The sequence below is a fragment of the Vombatus ursinus genome, unplaced genomic scaffold, assembly GCF_900497805.2.
Source record: "Vombatus ursinus unplaced genomic scaffold, bare-nosed wombat genome assembly UNPS02012147.1, whole genome shotgun sequence".
NCBI lineage: Eukaryota > Metazoa > Chordata > Mammalia > Diprotodontia > Vombatidae > Vombatus > Vombatus ursinus.
The window spans coordinates 2,271,045-2,284,583 of record NW_020951925.1 but is presented as its reverse complement, the minus strand read 5'-3'; the positions used below and the strand labels follow the sequence as shown (position 1 = coordinate 2,284,583).

General features: G+C 44.3%; 1 protein-coding gene across 1 annotated transcript in view; it reads left to right on the top strand.

Annotated features, from left to right (window-relative positions):
- Positions 1-13,539, top strand: part of TRPM8 (transient receptor potential cation channel subfamily M member 8) — a 60,416-nt gene that overhangs the window by 43,397 nt on the left and 3,480 nt on the right. Inside the window, exons 17-21 of the mRNA XM_027857464.1 lie at positions 356-447; positions 3,381-3,522; positions 5,082-5,253; positions 6,434-6,611; positions 10,727-10,917. Of these exons, the coding sequence (XP_027713265.1) occupies positions 356-447; positions 3,381-3,522; positions 5,082-5,253; positions 6,434-6,611; positions 10,727-10,917 (775 nt within the window). The remainder of the gene's footprint in view (positions 1-355; positions 448-3,380; positions 3,523-5,081; positions 5,254-6,433; positions 6,612-10,726; positions 10,918-13,539) is intronic.

Below are 13,539 nucleotides of genomic sequence, written 5' to 3'. Positions count from 1 at the left end.
GATAGATAGATAGATAGATAGATAGATAGATAGATAGATAGATAGATAGATAAAGAGATGGATGGATGGATGGATGGGTAGATAGATAGAAGGATGGATAGACGCTGTTAGCATGTGTTTTCCACTTTCAAGGCAACATCAAGAGTGGTCCTAGCTCTCAAGATATCCAGGTATCAGTCAGAGGGTCACAGTATATCTTTGTCCCTTGAACACCTGGCTCAGTGCCTCACACAGTCACTATAAATGAGTTGGTAATGAATGAATGAAAGCAAGCAAAGGAAGTCTGGGAGACCAAGGGAATAGGGGAGTATACCTTAATGATGGCATTCTGCTCCTTCTCTCATCCATCCTACAGTGGTACATGAATGGGCTTAAGTACTTTACCGACCTGTGGAATGTCATGGACACTCTTGGGTTGTTTTACTTCATAGCAGGGATTGTCTTCAGGTGAGAAACTTTCTCAGCATTTCTAAATCATGCACTCTCTGAGCTCCTCAGGTGCACTGTGTTGTCAGTGGTGGGTGGGGGCCTACATCATAATGAGCCATGGATGATGGCTCCAAGCTGAACTCCAAGCAAGGAGTTTTCTATTCCCCCACCCCATAACACAGACATGCTGAGTTTTCCTCTGATGTAAAGTGGATGGCTCTCATCACTAGGAGAGACACCGTGGTCTCGGGGAAGGAGCCCTGGATCTTGGGGCTAAAAAATCTGGGTTTGAATTCCAACCCATGGGGCCTTGGACAAATGATGTGGCTTTCATGAGTTCCAGTTGCCTCATTTTTAAAATGAGGATAAGGATGCTTTATGGACTATCTATGTCACAAAATCATTGTGAGAATGATAACTGGAGTGCTGGAAATGACCTTAGTGGTCAGCTAGTCAAATCCCTTCATTTTACAGATGAGGAAACTGAGATCCAGGGAGTTTAAGTGACTTGCCCAAAGAAGGTTACTCTAATAGAATCACAGAATTTAAGAGTAGAAAGAGGACTCAGCAGCCCCTAGTTCAGCCTCTACACAAAAGAAATCCCCACCAAGACACACCCAACAGGTGGTCACCCAGCCTCTGCTTCAAGATGGCCAAGGAGGGAGAATCCCCCACATCTCCAGCAGTCTCACTACTTTGGATGCTCCCTCCAGTGACATAGTCCCAACCCATCCACACCTGCCTGTCCAGCCTGTATGATTCAAATAGCATCTCAGGTTATATAAATAGCAGCATGCCACCATAAATTAAGTCAGTCCACTTGATCCCAAAGCTTAGGGAATGCAATCTATAGTCAAGACAGGGTAATAAGCTGTCTAGACAGCTTAGAGGAGTCTCCTTCTACCAGAAACAGGGCATCTGGCAGTTCTCCAACTTGCCTTCCTGTCAAGAGCAGGTCTCTTAGAAGAAATAGGAGAAGGTGAGGAAAATGGTTCCTCTGTACATCATTCTGGCCACAAGGTGGGACTAAGAGTGAAACAGAAGCTAGGGGAACCTTGGGAGAAATTGGCTCATCATTGGAAGTGTTCAAGCCAAGGCAATAAAACTACCTATCAGGGATGTTGTCAAGGGGATTTCTGCATTGAGTGGGAGACTGGACTAGGAGACCTCCCAGGTCTTTCCTAGCTCTTGCTGATTTATGGTTCAAAAAATAACAAAAATGAAAAAACCTCAGAAGTTCTTCCCAAGCCTGACCTTCTATGATTCCGTATTCTGTGTCAGCATGTCCTTTTGCCCAGGGCTTCTGACGATCTGTGTATTTGCAAGCCAAAGAGAACAATCAAATGCTGAGCCAATGGACACTACAGACTGGGTCACCTCCAGTGGACACTTGAACATTAGAAAACATCCCTGACCCATCTCTTCTGATTGATTAAGTTAAATGGTTCACTTTTGAGGATTCCAGGCAGGCTTGTGTCTTGAACTGAGTGGAAGTAAAGAAACTGATGGAGGAATCCACCCCAGTCATGAACCATTAACAGAAGTTATTTGCTCATGCCTGGAGGTGGGAACAACATGCCTGTACCGCACCTGGAATGCTCTCCCACCTCACCTTTATCTCTCAGATGCCTGATCTTCCTTCAAGACTCAATTTAAGAGCTGTCTTCTACAGGAGGCCTTTCTTGCCTTCCTCCCCACCCCATCCCACTCTGAGCACCCACTAGTTCCTTACCTCTAAGGTTACTACTTTGTAGGTGTCTTGTATGTACCCGTGTGTGTTGTCTCTCCTGTTGGAAGGTGAGGTCCTTAAGAGCATGGACCCTTTATGTTCCTGTTGTTATATCCCCAACACTTAGCATAAGGCCTGGTATTGTATGATGTATGATATGATATAGTAGGATAGGACAGGATAGAACAGGACATGACAAAACATTACAAAACACAAGTGCTTAATAAATGCTTATTGGCTGAGTATTATTACAGAAGGCAGCTGTGCCAAGAACTGAATGAAGCCCTTTGCTATTATTCAAAGCTCTCAGTCCTTCTCTACATAGTGTTCTCCTGACACTGTTGGACAGATTCCTTTTGGCTTTGGACAATTTCCTGAAATGAGACCACCTTTTCACCTTTGTCTTGTCCAAGAAATCTGCTCAAAGATTGTTTCAAATCGAGCCTTTGTGGTTGGAAAACCAAAGCCAATCCAGCTACAAACATTCATTAAATTTCTACTGTGTGCCGGGTACCACACTAGCCGCTAGTGATACAAACAGAGACTGCCCTTGCTCTCAAGGAGCTTACACTCTATCAATGGAGACAACTTGCACAGATGTAAGCATATTCACAATATGTACCAAACAAATACAAGGTCGTTTGGGAGAGGAAGGAAGGCACTAAAAAGCTGGAGAAGGGGAATCAGGAAAGGCTTCATGTCGAAATCAGTGCTTGAGCCGAATTTAGAATGAAATGGCACAGGCTGGGCGTGCGGTAGTAGCTCCTTCCCAGGAGGAAACAGGTATGTGCATGCCATCACAACAGGGGCACCCCAAGTAGCCTTTAACTCTGCAATCCTGCAAAGGGAAATGCGGCCTCCTCTTCCCTCGTTCTACTAGCATTCTGTTCCACTGTTCCCAGGACCATGTTGTTCATCCAGTGGGCTGAGTCTGCTTCAGGTTTTGGGAAAGAAGGGGCAGCACAGTTGTGCAGATCCACACATTTCCTTTATGGTATCTAAGATGGAAATATAAGACTCACCTGTTCAGGACTGCCAATATGGCATTTTCCACAATTAATCCTGGTCTCCTTAGTGCTCACATATTCAAGTATAGCCTATATTCCTTGTCAAAGGAGAATATATTTGCAAAAGATTTCACATCCTTTGTTTTTGCTATAACAGAGCCAAAGGATTTCTAAAATCATTCTTTCTTCCACGCCCTTTTTCCTTTTCTCAACAGGCTCCACTCCTCTAACAAAAGCTCCCTATACTCTGGACGTGTCATCTTTTGCTTGGATTATATCATTTTCACTCTGAGACTCATCCATATTTTCACTGTGAGCAGAAATCTGGGGCCCAAAATCATCATGCTGCAGAGGATGGTAAGATTCAGAGACAGAAGAAAGCGTTCTGCCCAACAATTCAGACCAATCAGGGAAAGAAATTGTGCATAGAGAGGCTTCCAATGGCACAACCTCAGGGTTGCCATCTTATGGTGTCCAAAGGGACTTTTTACAGGCTGAAGCCTGATAAAAGCTGGCTGTGGCCAATTGACCCAGCAAGTGATTGCAACATGGCTGGGAGCTGGAAATGACCAGCTTGGTTTTCTTCAGAAGGAAATGGAAATCCATGATACTGAAGAACTTTTCCTCATCAGAACAAGGCCAATAATAATAATTATTATTATAACCAATATTTCTAAACACCTTTAAGGACTGTAAATCACTTTGAATATATTAACTCATTTGGTGATAATTTAGTGGTTTTAAACTTTTATTCTTGGGTTCCAGTTACACCAGGGTCCAAGACTTTCATCCTTGATTAAAAATTATTCTAAAGCATTACATGCCATGACAGTTTTCCATCCACTAACTCTGCTTAACCTTAAATTTTTCCATCTATAACCTTGGATTCAGCTGGTGGAGCAATGGATAGAGCTGGGCCTGGAGTCAGGAAGACCTGAGTTCAAATTCAGGCTCAGACACTTACTAATTGTATGACCTCAGGCAAGTCACTTAACCTCTGTTGGACTCAGTTTTCTTAACAGTAAAATGGGCATAAGAACAGCAACTACCTTGCAGGATTGTTGTGAGGATCAAATGAGATAATATTTGTAAAAAGGGCTTAGCACAGTGCTCAGTACACAGCAGGTGCTATATAAACATTGATTTGTTTCTCTTCTTCTCTACTAGTAGAATTTCTTGTGATTTGATTATTCTTTTTAAAAGGTTGAAGTTTTTTCTTTTTAAGAAAATTCAAGGCCATAGGATCATAGGTTTGGAGCTGAAAGGGACCTTAGGGATCATTAGTCTAACTCCTTCATTTTAGAAAGGAAGAAATTGAGACCGAGGGAGGCTGGGTGATTTGCCAACTGATCGTATAGCGAGTAAACGACAGAGCAGAGATTTGAACCTAGGGTCTCTGACTCTAGAACCACCTCTCTTTCTACTTCACAACATCATGGATGGGGGGGGCAGCTTTCCAAGGACAGAACAAGAATATAATTTCTTCTATTTACAGACTCTTCAGCCATTTGGTAATGGTTTTCCTCACTCAGAGAGGTGCCTCTGAATAAACTGATTCTGAAGCCTGTAGGCAGAAAGTCCAGACTCAGGCCAGCACTTGAAGCCTTTCTGGTCTGGTTGAAGATGTGGAGGGTGTGCTCCTCTGGCCTAGCCTCTTGAACCCAGAGTCGACTCCATTGCACAAGGAGTGAGAAGAAGCTTCTAATAGGAGATAAATCAGATAGATTGTTTTTTAAGCCACTTCAAGGGATGAAATGAACACTGGGTAATTCTCTTTTCTGTCCCAGCTGTGTTCTAATCACCTTTCGCTCCATCAGCAGTGACCCCTCAACACGCATTTACCAGATAAGCAGGTTGGACTCACTCGAGAGACAGTGAATGAGACGCTGACAGCTTTTTCCGTCCTCCTCCTCCAGCTAATTGACGTCTTCTTCTTCCTGTTCCTCTTCGCGGTTTGGATGGTGGCCTTTGGGGTGGCCCGTCAAGGCATCCTGAGGCAGAATGAGCATCGCTGGGAGTGGATCTTCCGCTCAGTGATCTACGAGCCCTACCTGGCCATGTTCGGCCAGGTGCCCAGCGATGTGGACGGTAATCAGTGGTACACGTTGCGTCCTGCATGTGTGTGCGTGGCAGGGGTGTGGCTAGGAGCTCACGCTTTACTTTGTGTCTGTGGAGGTGTGGCAATTTCCCCTAGCAGAATTGAAGCTCTTTGAGGTCAGGAACTGTTTTGATTCTGTCTCCATATCCCCGGTGCTTGGCGTACAGTAGTTGAATGAATACTTGTTGAACTGTTGAGAGGAGCTTGAGAGGGGTGTCTTCATTCTTCATGCACCTCTCAGGATTACTGACATTGGGATCATGGCTCCCTTTAGACACTTTCCCCCAGCCCAAAAAAGAGGGATTCTTTACTATTAGACAATTGTAACACACCAATACCCTGGGTGGTGGGCTCAATGGATTCAGCACCAAGGTCACAAAATACTGTATTTACATGCACTATCACCTGCAGCTAAGCCTCCAAGTTACCTATAGTTGGAGGGATGAATAGGGACTAGACCTGGGATTCCATTGGAGTAGGGAACTTCCAGGTGAGAAAACCCTCTCCAGCAATCCAGGTCAGTACCTCCTTCTTTAGCTTCTAGTCTTGGAGAGGTGCCTAGTGCATTAAGCGATTAAGTGAAATGCCCAGGGTCATGAGTCCAGTATGTGTGAGAACTTGAACTCAAGTCTCCTGACTACAAAGCTGGCTCTCTATCCACCACCCTATATAACACCACACCATGTTGCTCCCTCTTCTTTCAGTTACTGGCTGAAGATCAGTCTCTCGGTCTTTTGAAGGAAAAATGTTTATGTGGTTCTCATTTGCATGGAGAAAATAGAGCAGGCAGACGGAGCTGCCAATAAGGCCTTCTCTGGAGTTCTCCTATCCATGTGAAATTTTCCTCCAAAGTAGCCTCCTGTTTCTTGGATACTCAAAATAACAACATTTACAGAGTTTGTCCGTGCCTTATAAGTGTGACCTCCTTTGGTCCTCCTAGCAGCCTTGAAGGTCAGCGCCATTCTTATTCCCACTTTGCTGATAGGAAAACTGAAGCAGGCAAAGATTAAGTGGCTGGCCCAGAGACACACCACTAACCAACTTTGGAGACCATATCTGAACTCAGAGCATTCATCTGCCGTTGCTGAAACCCCTCCCATTGTAGTGCCTGCCTCCCCACCTCCATCCCTCCAAGAGCGCCATTGACTTGTCTTTCTCTATGTGCCTTAGGTACCACTTACGATCTTTCTCACTGCACCTTCACTGGCAATGAATCCAAACCTCTATGTGTGGAACTGGATGAACACCAGCTGCCCCGATTCCCTGAATGGATCACCATCCCCCTCGTGTGCATCTACATGCTCTCGACCAACATCCTGCTTGTGAACCTGCTGGTCGCCATGTTTGGGTATGTACTGGGGCAGCTGCCCAGTTGGAGTAAAGAAAAGGAGATTGTCAGGATATGGGTGGCAATGTAGGGTCTTTGGAGAGACTGTATCCCCCATATACTCTTCCCTTTCTGTCTTCCTTCCTTCTTTCTTCCCTTTCTACCTTCCACCTCCCGTCCCTCCCTCTCTCCTTTCCTTCCTCCATTTATTAAGCACCTACTGTGTATATTAGGCTCTGAGATTTCCAAGATAAAAATGAAATCATCTCTGCCCTCCAGGAGCCTCTATTCCCATTGGGAGTGGACAACAGCTACACAGATAGACACACTGTGCACAAAGTAAACCAAAGTGATGTCAGGGAGGAGAAAATTGTAGCACCTGGGAAGGAGTGAAGGGAAGACCTTGTGTGGGAGGTGGCTCCGACCTGAATTTTAGAAGTTAGGGCTTCTAGGAGGCAGAGATGAGGAGGGAGACCATTGAGGGTATGCGGGACCAATAGGGCAAAGGATAAGGAAGTTTCAGACAAAAATAAAGAGGCCAGTTTGGCTGGAATGTAGAGTATGTGGGAAGCAATATTAACCAACCCTTGGATTGTGCTACACAGGAAATAAATCCAACTTTAGTGCCACCCCCTCCAGAAACCCTTCCATGATTGCCCTCAACTGAGATTCATCTGTTTTTCCTCATATTCTTTTGGAGAGAACATGGTGACAAAGCCAGCTGCCATGGCCTCGGCTGCCCCCTATAGAGATTTCTCTCGGCATGGCCAGAGAAAGGCCCTCTGCAGCCTACCTGACTGAAGTCTTAGTTAATTTAGTAGCTCCATTTCTGGAGACAGTAACCACCCCTGAGGGCCAGGACTGTTTTGTGCACAGGGAGACCCAGCTCTTGGCACACTGTCTGGCATAGAGGAGAACCTTTCTGTCTGGGAAATTTGTTGAGCATTTTGGAACCTGGGCACACAAAGACTTGGTTAGTTCATAACAGTCCTTAAAATGACTCTCCCAATCTCCTCAGTGCAGAGGAAAGCATAGCACTCACTGTCCAGGGGGGGCTCCCCACTGGTGAGCAGATTCACAGCCAGGAACAACCTCTACCCAAGAAGAGCACTAGGCATGAGACCTGGGTTTGAATTCTGGCCCTGCCTCTTACCCTCAAGATGCCTTAAAGGAAGTCATTTTATCTCTCAGACTCTGTATGCTCATCTGTGTAATGGTAAGAGCACAGGACGTGGGAGGGGAGGAAATAGGCTTGAATCTTGACTCTTCCTTGGCTACCTTGGCACCTTGAGCAAATCCCCTCTTTAAGCCTCAGTTTCCTCATCTGCAAAATGAGGATGTTGGAGCACAAGATTTATAAAGAATCTCCTCCCTGGAAATCCCATGATCCTGTTAACCTTGATCTGTCAACTTGGCCATATTCACTGGGAGCTGTTAACAGCAATCTAATGTACACTTGGGGGTTTAAAGTAGCTGCCCGCAGTTCCCTCCAATGATATTCGAGGGTGAAAGGAAACAGATGTAAATATCTGAAACTCTCCTGCATTAACAGTATCGATCATGAGCTCTGTGCAGACTCTCAAAAGCGTGTAGAAGGCTTCACATTCAATTATCTTCTAGACACGGGCTCCCAAGTTCATCCTTTGTGGTGTATGGCAGCCTCCGCAAGCGATAACCAGCTCAACTGAACTTGAAGACAGTTTTCCCCTATGGACTGAATTACAAAATCATTGACTTTTGAGAGAGGTGAATGTGGTATGAAGGGAAGGCACAAAACTGGATTTGGAAAACAGGACGTGGGTCTAGATCTTGCCCCTGTGGCTTATGACTTGGGTAAGCTTGGGCAGGTCATTTAACTTCTCTTGGCCTCAGTCTCCCCTCTGTAAAATGAGTGAGTTGCATGATATGGCTTCTAGGTCCCTTGCGCTTGAGTGGGCCAACACCCGTGCTATGCTTCCTGGCCCTTAATGTTTTCAATTGTCAACCACCAAGCACCAGCTTAACCCATTTCTTTCACAGAATTGGAGCTAAGTGGATATTCCAAAATTTAGTGTTTTTAATTTTCTATGGAGACAAAATTGTGTACTTAATTCCAGAAGGGTATAGGCCTCTCATGGATCATCATAATGAAAATCATTCTAGGGTTCTAGAATGGCCAGAGCAGTGAGACCCTGAGACCCTACAACCCTATAATCTGCACCCCTTCTCTAGGGCTGTCCCCAGAGTGAGCATCTCTGCCCTTGGAAGACTTGACTTCCTTCAAGGCTCAACTTAGGAGCCATCTCCTCCCTGCAGTCCTCCATGATCAGGTCTCCTAGTTATTTGTGCTCTCTCAAGTCTTCAGATATTCCTCTTTTTTGGAACTCGCTCTCATTCCTTCATTAAAGAAGCATTTATTTAGCACCTACTGTGTACTAGGAACTGTCCTAAATCCTGGGGATAGAAATATAAAAAAATCAAATGGTCTCTGCCCTCAAGAAGCTTACATTCTAATGGGGAGAGGTGGAAAATACCAAGTTCACAGAGAGATTCCCCCTTCAATCTCCTCCCAAGTCTTAAAACAATTGAATTCAACAAGCATGCTTCAATCCTGTTTAGGGATTGTACTAGTCACAGAGAGTATGAAGGCAAAAATGAAAGGCTTCCTGCCCTCGGAGAAATTGCAATTCACTTTTTGTTTTTAATCAAGACCCTGATTTCCTCTGTTTGAGGATTTCTCAGTGAGAAAATTCCTCCAGTGCTGCAGAACTGTGCCTCATCTACTCTTCATTCCCAGAGAGTTGCCTGAGGCTCAAACAGTTTAGGAGACTTGTCCAAGGTCAAGCAGTCAGCTCAGGGGGAGGGCAAGACCTGACATCAAATCTTCTTGCTCCAAGTTAGCTATCCATCCATCTATACATTTACATTAATTAACAGAATTAAACTAAACAGACATTTGAAGGACTTTCATCTTTTAAGGCTTTTGGATCATCAGACTTGACTTCTTGTATTCAGGAGGGAAATTAAGTCCCCATTTTTTTTTTCAAATGTCACTTGAAAACGACCAGTTCTGTTTCTGAAGCGGCCCCTCCCCCTCCTCTCCTACTGAATTCCGGACCATTCTCCAAAGCCCAATTTCGTGGTCCTCTTTCCACAAAACCGTCCCCGATCCCCATTATCAGTAACAACCTTCAAATGTCGCAAAGAGCTTTGACCTCTCTCTGTCTCATAAAGAAATCTCACCTACATCCGTCTAATACAGTGACCCTGCAAAATCCTGTGCTGTAGTTATCTGTATTTGTCCTATCATCCTTATGGACTGTGACTTCCATGAAGGTGAAAGACCCATGTCTGAGCTAAACTTCGCAGGCAGCTGGTGGTGCACTGGCTACAGAGTTAAGTCACTTTCGTTGTGTCTGACTCCTTATGACCCTGTTTGGGGTTTTCTTGGCAGAGATCCTAGAGGAGTTTGCCCTTCCCTTCTCCAGCTCATTTTACAGATGAGGAAACTGAGGCAAGCAGGGTGAAGTGACTTGTCCAGGGTCATACAGTTAGTAAGTGTCTGAGGCCAGATTTGAACTCATGAAGATGACTCTTTCTGACTCCAGGTCAGGAGCTGTATGCACTATGGCGCCACCTAGCTGGCCCAGAGAGTTAGGTCTGGAGTCAAGAAGACCCAAGGTCAAATTCCTCCTCAGACACTTTCTAGCTGTGTGACTCTGGGAATATTGATTAACCTCATTTATAGAGTTTCCTCATCTACAAAGTAGGATAATAATAACACTCATTTCACTGCGTAATCCTGAAGAACAAATGAAATAGCAAATGGAAGCGCTCTACAAACCTTCAAATGCCACAGAAAGACTAGGCATTGCATTCTCCTATCCTCCCAGCACCTGGCCCAGGACTTTGCACACAGTAGGGCCTCTACCACCATTTACTACCTAAATCAGAAGGGAGGAAGGGAAGATGGAGAGAGAAAAGGCAGGAAGGGTCTGGCACAAGACTCACTTTGATTTTGTTCTCAAGTTGACAAGCCCACGCCAGAGTTTGGAGTTAGGGGGTGAGGTGAGGGTGGGAAAGATGGTTGGAACTCCCCTTGACTGAGGTACGCAGAGCATGGAGGCCACGCCAACTCCTTTCCTTCTCCCTGCCAGGTACACCGTGGGAACAGTGCAGGAAAACAACGACCAGGTGTGGAAATTCCAGCGTTACTTCCTGGTCCAGGAGTACTGCAGCCGCCTGAACATTCCCTTCCCCTTTGTGGTCTTTGCTTATTTCTACATGGTGGTGAAAAAATGCTTCAAGTGCTGCTGCAAAGAAAAACACACCAAGCCCTCAGCTTGCTGTGAGTGGTGTCTGGCTTCTGCACTTGGAGGGTCAGACTGGACACAGTCACCCCTCTGGAGTGCATTACAATATTGCAGATTTGGTGGTAGTTTTCACTTGATACTGAATTAGCGTATGGGGTTGGGGGGGTGAGACAGAGACAAAGACAGACAGAGAGATGGAGGGGCAAATGGAGAGACAGCTGGACTTCGGAATCAGGTGAGCCAGGTTGGGGTCTTCAGTTCATTGCCTGTGTGAGCTGGGGCAGCTCAGAGAACTCTGGGCTTCCATTGCCTCATCTGTTAAATGAGGGTGTGGGGCTGCATGAACTCTAATATTCCTTCCAGTGCTAAAGCTATGATTCTGTGACTAACCTGAATCTAAGTGAAATTCCTCAAGTGCACTGCACTGAAATATTTATTTGTCAATGCAACAAGCCTGGTGGCTTTTCTCACCTCTCATCTTTCTTGACATCAATTCTCTTTCTGATAGGGTTGCCTGTCCCTTCTTTCTGAATACTTCTAGTACCTCTATGCACTAGTCTGGCTTCAGTCTGGCTTCCAGTCTGGCTTTCGGTCTTGCCACTCAACTCAAATGTAAACTTCTATCTCCAAGTCTACCAACCATGTCTTAATTGTTAAATCCAATTATCTTTCATCTGTCTTCATCCTTTTTTTTTTAACTCTTCACAGCATTTGACATGGTTGGTCGCCCTCTCCTCCTGAATATTCTTTCCTCCCTAGGTTTTATGATACTTTTCTCTCCCGGTTCTATTCTTACCTGTCTGCTCTTTCATAGTCTTCCTTGCTGAATTATTATCTATGCCCCACACCCTAAGCATGGGTCTACCCCAGGGTTCTGTCCTAGAGCCTCTTTTTTTTTACTGTATATCCTCTTGGTGATCTCATAAGCTCTCACGGATTTAATTCTGATCTCTTTGAAAGTGCTTCCCAAATCTATGTATTCAGCCCTAGTATCTCTCCTAATTTCTCTTTTAAGCTCACATCCAGAAAAGAAGGAATTTCGGAATGTTAATGTCTCTGAAGTTCCTACCACTTGAAATGATTTTTAATATGCGAGCAGTTACCCTTTAATGGAGTAAACCTAAATGTCACCTCATTCATCTGGAGCATAAATAAATCTATTTCTGAGAAAAACAAATGCTGATTTAAGTTTGCCTTGACTAAGCTCACTTGGTTAGCTCTGCACAGATGTCTAAGAGAAGCAATACTGAAGTTGTCTGACTCAGAGCTCTGAGGAAAAAAAGTTGTCTATTTGAATGTGGCAAGAACACTGGAGGGAATAGAAAACACAATGATCTACATACGGAAAATTGAAGAATTAGAAAACATAGAAGTTAATATATGGGGAAATATGGGCACCTGCATTTTCTATGATTATAGAACAAATGCAATTTATCTGAACATAATCATGAGAATTCAGTTATTAACCACAAGTTAAGGTGGATTCATTTGCAGAAAGGACCTGGAGACTGAACCCAAGATAAGAGAGAAGTGAAAGGACAGATTTCAGAACTACATCAAAGAGAAATCATCTATCTATCTATCTATCTATCTATCTATCTCCTACCCTGTATAGAGAGTTTTGGGGGGTTGCCAGGCAAATTGGTTGGTCAATTAGAGTCATTTGTTACAAGGCAGACTGATTGGCCAATGAAAATCCAAATTGCTCTCTACTGTCATATGCTGCCTAAAGGAAGAAGAAATGGAGATAATATACTATGCTGTTCTCTTATGATTCTCTGCTGAAGAGAAGACAGAAGAGCTTGTCTTGCTTGTAGCCTGTTGCATCTGAAAGATAGAAAAGGAGAAAAATAATTCTGCAAAGGAGCAGAGTTGAAAAGGCTTTTGTCAATTTTACAATGACAATTGTCCACTTTTTCTAAAAAAGAGTAACACCACTTAAGATGAAGGCATCAAATAAGCCTGGCTCTGGAGATGGTAAACTTCTGCAGTTTCTGTAAAGAAGTAACCCCAGCTCAGTACAGGAGCAACTTAGAAGCAGAGAATAAGAAAAGTCACCCAGCGAATCACCTTCTGAGATGCCGGTCAATCTTAGCTCAGCAGCTGTTCAGCGTAAAAGCTGCAGTCACCAAGGAAGGTTTACATTCATTTCCTGAGATATAAAGATACATGTTTATAGGTCAAGAGTTGTGAGTTACTGGAGCACATGAGTTTCTGTAAGTGTGTGTTCATTCTTCCCCACAGAGAGAAGGTATATTCACGGGGAAAATATTATATGAATTTTAATGTATCTATTATTCCTGAATGACAAGAACCTATGAGGTTGTTATTATTGTTTTCATTTTATTGTTGAGTAAATGGTTATGCTTAAGACTTAAAATACCACCTTTGTGAGTAGCTGGGTTTGTGTAAGTGGAATTACACCAGTGGGGGCTCCAAAGCTATGGTGGTGAGTAGGAGGAAGGTATTTATCCACAATAGGGGTGCCTCTAGGAACCTGAAAGAGTTTAGTTGTAGCCACAGAGTAATGCTGCTTCTCCAAGAACCTAAGCTACCAGTATAAGGGTATGCTGAGGTGAGTGAGCCAACCTAGAAAATGAGTTCTATGGTAGATGGGTTCATGCTAGGTACATTACCCAAAAAAACCTCCAAATGGC